This window comes from Nycticebus coucang, chromosome 7, assembly GCF_027406575.1.
Source record: "Nycticebus coucang isolate mNycCou1 chromosome 7, mNycCou1.pri, whole genome shotgun sequence".
Lineage (NCBI taxonomy): Eukaryota > Metazoa > Chordata > Mammalia > Primates > Lorisidae > Nycticebus > Nycticebus coucang.
This window is the reverse complement of record NC_069786.1, coordinates 88,337,418-88,346,748: the sequence shown is the minus strand read 5'-3', so window position 1 is coordinate 88,346,748 and position 9,331 is coordinate 88,337,418. Positions and strand designations below refer to the sequence as shown.

Below are 9,331 nucleotides of genomic sequence, written 5' to 3'. Positions count from 1 at the left end.
TCACATCAATCTACTGCTCGAGGCACATGGTGGAGAAAAATACAAATAATTATAACTTCTACCTGTACCAATACACACAAAGACTTCTGAGAATTTCTCTATGTGAGCAATGTTTTTTCAAGTACAAAAGTCAAAAGAAAATCCCCAGAAAATACTTTCAATGAATGCTTCTGGTTTATAAAAAGTGAAATTCAATTACAAAGAACACACATAATGTTTAGATTGTAAAACCTTTCTGTGTGATGATACATAGACACACAACATACAAAAATAGCTTCAACTACAAAAATACAGTTGTGATCCAGCCAATGGCACCAGATTAGAACAATTTTATTATTTAACATAATGCCAATGTATATACATTCTCCTCCCATATAAGAAACAATTTGATTCCAAAGTTTAGGATGTAGTTTCGAAAATGAATTCTTATTGTAAATCTGAAGAAAAAAAAAAAAAGCCCTGCAAATTACATAAACTTAATTTTGATCCTTCACTAAAATATGCACCCTGTACCAATCACCTTTCTTATACAAAAATGTATATTATAAATAAAACTTTCAAAAAAGATTTTGGATGTTTATTGCACATCATACAGAATGTTTACCACTATCTGAAAGGCTTTTAGCCCTTTGCTATGTTAGCTACTTAATTAAAATATCTACGAAAATTTGGATGAGAGCAATATTCTGCAGATATTAGCATACCTAGGATCAGATACAATATTTACGAGAAAAAGGAACATATACTCTTCCTGGACTGCTTCTGTCACTTCTCCTAAACTAAAAATGACTTCTGTCTCCTACTGTTAAAAGTCATTACAGATCTAAACAAACTAAAAGTCCTGTTCAACTGTCAATTTTCTTCTGTTCAAACAGAAACTACACACAGAGGGATTTTAGTCAGTCACATTTCTACTCCCTCCTAGGACCGGTCCTTCTTGAAGCATATATTGTTCAAGATCATATTACAGGGTTCCTAATCATGCTGTCCATTATTAACAGTTAATGTTTTGGTCTCAACATTTTCAAACCATCCTAGTGGTTGTTAAACCGGCACAAACCAGCCAGAATACAATGGCCTTAAGAACAAGAAGTTCTCTAGTAAGTTTTAATACCATCTAGCTCGGTGCCCAGCAAACAGCAGGCATTGAATAAATATTTGATGAATGAATGCGTTATCTTTTAAGACCATTTCCTATACTTATAACGTATTAATGATTTAAGAATAATATGCTGATTTAGGGTACACAGACCTAACACGATGACTAAACAAAGAACATGAAGAAGACATATGACATGAAAATAGACATGTTAGTTTTTCCAATCCTGCTCCAGGACAGAACATGTATTTGAAAGGTTAAAACTATTTCAATAATAAAAATTGATTAGTCAAATATTTTTATTTCGCCAAAGGACTCTAACAGGTAGCCTTTGGCAATTCCCAAACATACCATGAACCCCAAACGAAACAAAACCAAATTGCACTATTACAAAGAAATAAGTCCTTGAAAGCAGAGAGGAGGTGCTAGTTAAGGGACAGCAACTTCAAGGAGACGGTTGTTTTTTCGTTTGCACATTGGGACACTCCCATTTTTCTGGCTGCCCTGAATAAACTTCACACATACTTTGTCCTGTCTGAACTGTACCAGGAACCTAGGAGAAAAGAATACGACAAATTAGAGAACTATGCACAGAACCTGTAGTGATTATAGTAATACAAGCTTGTGTATTTTAGTGGATACTGATACTAACAAGTACTTGTGAGCATCCCTAACCTCATCCAAAAGTCCAAAATGATCCCAAATCAACAGAAATGCTTGCTGAAGCACTTTAGGTTTCAGATTTTTGGATTGATGCTGAACCAGTAAGTATGATGCAAATATACTCATGTGCTGCATAAAGACATTTTGGTTAGCTGTGGACCTCACCTAAACAATGATCTCATAAGATTATACCGGAGCTGAAGAAAATTCTTATTGATTTTGCAGCTGTCCAAATGTCGTATTTAACACACTATACTTCTGTCATTTTGGAGTATATTTCCTCTACTTATTAAAAAGTTAACTGTAAAATAGTGAAAAAAAAACAAAAAACTGTAAAATAGCGTCAGGTCTTTCAGAAGGTATTCCAGAAAGACGCATTATCATAGGAGACGCCAGCTCCCTATGCGTTATTGCCCCTGAAAACCTTCCAGTGGGACAAGCTATCAACACAAAAGATAGTGACAGTGACAGTCCTGACCCTTTGTAGGCCTAGCCTAAGGGGTGTTTGTGTCTTTATTTTTAACAAAAAAGTTTAAAAAGTAAAAAAATTAAAAATAGATAAAAGCTTATAGAGTATACAAAGAAAATATTTTTGCACAGCTATACAACCTATGTTTTAAGTATTATTACAAGATAGTCAAAAAGTAAAAATAATTTAAAAGTTGATAAAGTCAAAAAGTTATACTGACTTAGGGTTAATTCATTATTGAAGAAAAAATATTTTATTATAAATTTAGTATGTCTAAGTATATAGTGTTTATATAAAGTCTACAGCAGTGTACAACAAAACCCTAGGCCTTCACAGTCACTCAGACTCACCCAGCGCAACTTCCTGTCCTGTAAGCTCTATTCAGGGTAAGTGTCCTACATACGTGTGCCATTTTCTATCTTTATACCGTATTTTTACTATACCTTTTGTATGTTTAGATACGCAAATACTTTCCATTGTGTTACAACTGCCTATAGGTTTATAGGCCAGGAGCAAGAATCTATATTGTATGATCCTGTTGTAGAATAGGGTCTACCATCCAGGTCTGTGTAAGTACACTCGATGATGTTCACAAAATGATCAAGTTACCTACCGACACATTTCTCAGAACATATCCCTGTCATGAAATGACCTGTGACTGTATTCCAAAATCTGAAAAAACCTGAAATCGGAAACATTTCCAGTCTCAAGCATTTCAAATAAGTCTCCTCTGAGACTCAGTCTGTATTACTCTTTCCCATCAGCGCTTCTTACACTGAGTTATATCACTGGATTTTACTCTGTGTAGTTATCATTTAGCCCTAAGTAAACCATGAAGGCTATGAAGTTTGCCATATTCTAATAAGGTAAGAAAAACTAAACATAATTATTTCCATGTTTCAAATGAGAAGACCAACATGTTAATATTCCGATTTTCTCCATTTTTGCAGAACAAAAATATAAATTTTTGAGATTTAAAATATAAATTGTGAGATCCTATTACGTTATCAACAAATTTAGAAAATAAAGAATTCTCAGGAAAGGAAGGGGTCTGGTGACCCTAGACCAGGGTTTCTATAACACTGATTATTCAGACTTCCTAAATAATTTTTGTTATATCTACAAAATATGCTAATAGTTATTTCTACCTTAAATAAATGTCTCTCAAAATTATAGTCACCTTTAGAATAATCAGAATCATGAGTTTGATCTCCCATGTATTTTTTAGTACTCATTAAAATATTTCTATTAAAATTATAAACATTTTCAAAAATCTACCTAAAACTATCTCTTATCCCACCAGTGGTACACCCTGAGGGAAACCATATTTTAGTCCAGATCTTTCCTTTCACAGACCAGCAGGGGAGAAGCAATTGTCCATAGATCATTCTTTACATGTTCCCCGTGCTGGTGCAGAGAGGGGCACCCAGCTGCACACAGTGAGATCCCTGCTCTCAAAGACAGCATCCCTGGGTGGGCATGAAAGCCACACCATTGGGCCAGAACCCAGGTCTTCCCATTTCAGAACTGGTGACCTCTGCGCCATGACAATCAGCACAATGCTACAATGTTTTCGATATGCTTCTCAGGAATAGTTTTCTGAGTTAATGGCACATTATTAAGTGAGTCACCCTAACTACCTGACTGATGACTTATTCAGCTGACTCCAAGGCAACAGCTCTGCTCTGTACAGGTCAGTTTCAGTTTCAAGGACTAAAGAGGCCAGGTTTTGCAAATGTTATTACTGGAGTAAAGCTTTGTGTGTAAACTAAGTCATTGAGTTGTTTTACAGCAGCAGTTCTCAGACCCACAGGAACTGAATTAAAGGGTGGCGTCATTAGGAAGGCTGAGAACCACTGTTTTATAGAGATAGTACTTCTGACCTTTTAAATGGGTTCTTTGCAACTTGAAAGGGCTGGGGGAGAAAAAATCCCCCAAAACAGCTATAATTTCTGATTAGCCTATCTGATACGTTTCAGGCATACATACTTTTATCTATGTGCCTCAAAGAAAAAAAGAAACAGGGACAAGACACGATTGCAAGAGGGACTTTACCTAACAAATGCAGTCAGTGTAACCTGGCTTATTGTACCCTCAATGAATCCCCAACAATTTAAAAAAAAAAAAAAAAGAAATATCTTTCACATTTAACACAAGGTCACACATCAAAAAAATACCCTTACATTTTAATTTTCAAAGACCATTTGTAGTATAATAAATGTATAGGAACTTCTTCCCCCAATAACTTGAGCATACATTAATTTTCTCCATGTTTGTAACTCGTGATCAAGATTCATGCTAGAAATAACAACAGCTAAAGTGTAGTGAGTATTTACCATGTACGCTGTTACACTGTTCTTGGCCATTTACATATATTATCAGCTCAGCTTTAAGATAATTGTAGGAGGTAAAAACTATTATTTATCACTATTACTTCACAGAAGAGAACTGAAAATGATCCTTCAGCAAATAATAACATATGAGACCCAATTATTAAGTTCACAAACACATCCTAGAAAAAGTTCTGCATACCTCACTGCTGAATATCAGTAGTTGAAAGACTTGGGACAAGACCCCCACTCTGTCCTGGGCTACTGTGACCCCCAATCAACCGCAAGAGGTGACACTTGATGCAATCAGCACGAGGTTTTTTTATTCCAGCATGCTGGGGCCTAACCCGTGATTCTCTCAGGAGCAGAGGAGTTAAGCCCTGAACAGCAGATTTTACAAGCTTATAAAGGCAAAAACCACAAAGTAGGCGGGAGTAGCAGACATAGCAGGGGCTTTAACCATGAAGTAGGGAGGGGGAGCAGACATAGCAGGGGCTCTAACCATAAAGTAGGAAGGGGGAGCAGACATAGCAGGGGCTTTCCAGATAAGAAGAACTCTGGTTCATTACTCAACTGTCTTAAGACAAGATTAACAGTTAAACATTTGCTTAGTCCTTTTGTCTGCTTCAGCTCGGGGCTATCTCCTGGAACAGTTACAAAAGGTCACATTCTCATGGTAGGGGGTGAGAGGTGGTCACATTCTCATGGTAATACTTTCTTTCATAGTGACCTTTGAAGTACTCCCCGCGGGAAGCCCTGCACCAACACCAGCACCTCGTGCACCCTTCAAAGTACTATTCTGGGATGAGTTCACTAACTTAATTGTCAGACCTCTGTGTGACAACAGCTCGGACGGCCATTCCAGAAGAGTGCCGAAATGGCTCTGAAGTGGGCACTATGTGCTGATGCCGATGGCTTCCCAAGGGGAGTGCTCTGAAGGTGACTCCAGTAATATTCAGCAATGAGGTATATAGCACTGTTTCTAGGATGAGTTTATGAACTTAAGTGTCTAATCTCGTAGATGTATTATTTCACTGGATTAATACCAGTTAGAATTTTAAAGTAAAAGGAACATAAATCAGTTGCCTGGATTTAAGATATTCAGAAAAACAACTGTATAACTTAAATGATATGTGTGTCTACACATAAATATACACATATGTATACATATATTTAAAATGTCTAATAGAACAAATTCACTTTATGTTCTGAGAAATGCATCCTTAGGCAATTTCGTCATTTTGCGAATGTCAGAGTGTGCCTACACAAATCTGGATGGCACAGCCTACTATTCACCTACACAACATGGTATGCGGGGGTGTCCAACCTTTTTTCTTTTCTGCTGCACATTGGAAGAGTAAGAGTTGTCTTGGCCACACAAATACATTAACATTAATGAAAGCTGATTATCAAAAAAAAAAAAAAAGTCCATCCATACTTTTTGTGCTATCTGATCCCACAGATAAGCCAAACAGTCCTCAAATAATCTGCATGAGGCTCATCGGCTACAGGTTGGACCCCCTGTCAGGTACAGCCTGCTATTCCTAGGCTACAACCCTGGGTAGGATGTGACTGTACTGAGTACTGTGGGTATTATAACACAATGGTAAGTATTTGTGTACCTCAACATAGAAAAGATACAGTAAAAATATGTGATAAAAGACTGAAAAATGGGCACTTCCCAAGAATAGAGCTTGCAAGATTAGAAATTTGCTCTGGGTGGGTCAGTGAGTGAGTGGTGAGGGAACATGAGGCCTATGACATCACAGCACTCTACTGGAGCCTTTATAAATAATGGACACTAAGGCTATACCAAATTTATACAAATATTTTTCTTTCTTCCATAATATATTAACATTAGCTTATAAAGTATAACTTTTAAACTTCATAACTTTTAACCTTTCAATTTTTTTCACTTTTGATTCTTTTTAATAATATTTAGCTTAAAACAAACACATGGTACAGCAGTACAAAATATTTTCTTTCTTTACATCCTTACTCTAAAAGCTTTCTTCAATTTTTTTTTTTTTGGTAGAGACAGAGTCTCACTTTATTGCCCTCAGTAGACTGCCATGGCATCACCCAGCTCACAGCAACCTCCAGTTCCTGGGCTTAGGCGATTCTCTTGCCTCAGCCTCCCGAGTAGCTGGGACTATAGGTGCCCGCCACACCGCCTGGCTATTTTCTGTTGCAGTTTGGCCGGGGCCGGGTTTGAACCCACCACCCTTGGTATATGGGACCAGCACCCTACTCACTGAGCTTTTTTCAATTTTTATTTTTTTTACTTTTTAAACTTTTCTGTTCAAAACGAAGACACAAACACACTCGTTAGCCTAGGCCTACAGAGTTAGGACCGTCGCTGTTACTATCTTCTACCTCCATAGCTTGTCCCACTGGAAGGTCTTCAGGAGCAGTAACACCCTAGGGAGCTGTCCTCTCCTATGATAATGATGCCTTTTTCTGGAATACCTCCTGAAAGACCTGCTTGAGCCAATCAACTTTTTCTTATTTACAGAAGGAGTACACTTTAAAATAACAATAAGAAGTATAGGATAGTAACTACATAGACTGTGGAATTTATTATACATAATAGTATAATTTATTACCATTGTCAAGTATTACATACTGTACATTATTGTATGTGCTGTACTTTTATGTGACTAGCAGCTCAGTAGATTATTTACACCAGCATTACCATAAACACGTGAGTGATGCACTGTGCTGTGACACTGTGATGCCTATAATGTCAGCAGGTGACAGGAATTTTTCAGCTCCGTTATAATCTTATGGGACCACTGTTGCACATGTGGTCTATCGCCGACTGAAACAACCTTATCTGAATTGCGTGACCATACCATTTATCTTGTAAGTTATCCTTAAAATGTAATCCACTTACACACTGAATAGTCTGGAAGTCTAAGGACTAGAAATAAGGCAGTTGAGTCTCAATGGATCCAATTCTCACTTCTATATGTACAGGTTAAAACTATACTGAAGAATAAATAAAACTTAGATTTTCTTCCCATGACAACCAATTCACCCATAATGGTTATAGAAACCACTTTTGTGAGAGTAACTACTACTTCTGGGAAGGCTACACTAAAGTAGGGTGTAGTTGCTCAACGGCAGGCCGTTTTCCACGCTGGTTCTATCCAACTGGTAAAGAAATAGAGTGAAGTCACTCAGGGGGGATACACATGGCTCAAGCTCCCCTTGCTCGTAACTTTTAATAATTTTGTTTAAATTTAAAACGTTCTCTAAGGAGATTTATAATCCCTGCCTACAAGCTCCCTGGGGTTAAGAAACACAGGCTGATCTGGAAACTTCCTCTCCAGCCTTCCAAGGGGAAGGGACCCAGAGGTGCTCTGCAAGATTCCACAGTTGTTTGATTTTTATGAGACCAATCAGTAACTAGGAACTGGGGAAGGAAAGGTATTATATGGCTACTGAATGTTTTCTTCACATGGCCCACTGTAAATCTTCACTCAGACAACTGTATTTATAGGATAATGCATACCTCGTTGCTGAGTATCAGTAGAGTGACCTTCGAAGCACTCCCCTTGGGAAGCCCTGCACCAACACCAGCAGTACAATCCATGTACATACATCTGCATACATGTATATACTGGTCTCTATTTCACCCAGAATATCACATGCTCTCTGTGACGGGCAGGGTTCCTGTGCTGTTTCCCAGATCGTGTGCCTCTGAACACAGGTGCTGAGAGCCACTGGAGGAGTTCTGTGGTTGACAACATTTAGGAAACACAGCACATGCTATCCTCCCAACAAACACCCTCTTATCCCCGCCTGCTGGAGAGTCACAATGTGCAATAAGATTTTAAAGGCTCTGAGAAGCACTGTAATAATGAAGGATTTTAAATTTCCACCAGGGAACTTTTTTTCCCCATAATGTATCACCAATTTTTTCTAAGAGTAATGCTCTTAGAATACCCATATGGGAAATGCTTAAAAGTAGCAATCCTTTGTGGCCTGGATTGTGATATGATTTCTTTTCTCTGCAAAGATGACCTTATTAATGTAGGGCTAGCTATGAGGCTGCTTCATCCAGCCTTATGTATATATACTGAGGAGCTTCTGCACCTGAAAGACAATCTTCCCAGGATGGGTGGGAATTAGCAGCCCCACCAAGGCCCATTATCCCAAATTATGAAACACTTCAACTAAAGGGATTTTAAAGCTCTAACGGGCCCTAACATGTTAAAACCTTAATTAACTGGAACTCAACCAACCATTATCTTTTTTCCTAATATTCTTTGTTTTTTGAGAAAGGACTCACTAACAGGAAGTTATTTAGTCCAAATAGCAATTTCCAATTTAGAGTACACGTAAACCCCAATCTCCTCTCCAATTTAAACAACAATTTTAGTGTTCAATGTGAATTTAAGATAAACCTCCAGCACCGTAAATCCTCATACATCTAGAGAGTCTGACTTACACAGGGGCAGAAATGAGTGCGAATTTATTTTAGAAAGGCTTTTAGGAAAAGACGAAACAGAACAAACATTTTAAAATTAGAAAATAAGATCATTTCCGGAGCAATCTGGTTATATAAATTTTTACTATACATGCTAAGAAATACATAAGCAAGTGGTAAGTAATCCACTGGAAAGTAATTAATAAAGTATCAATCAACATAGTAGCTTAAATTCATCGGAACAACTTAAAAAGTCACTAAATGTGCAGAAAAATGCCTCAACCTGTATGCAAATAATCAGTCTCTCTAATCAGAACCTTAACAAGAAGTTAAAA

At 37.4% G+C, this 9,331-nt stretch overlaps 1 protein-coding gene across 5 annotated transcripts in view; it reads right to left on the bottom strand.

The window, feature by feature from the left end:
- Window positions 1-309: 309 nt before the first annotated feature.
- Window positions 310-9,331, bottom strand: part of MYO1B (myosin IB) — a 194,336-nt gene continuing 185,314 nt past the window's right edge. For all 5 annotated transcript variants that reach the window (XM_053596276.1, XM_053596277.1, XM_053596279.1 and 2 more), the window contains one exon: window positions 310-1,652. In XM_053596276.1, the coding sequence (XP_053452251.1) occupies window positions 1,529-1,652 (124 nt within the window). In that variant the 3' untranslated portion in view covers window positions 310-1,528. The remainder of the gene's footprint in view (window positions 1,653-9,331) is intronic.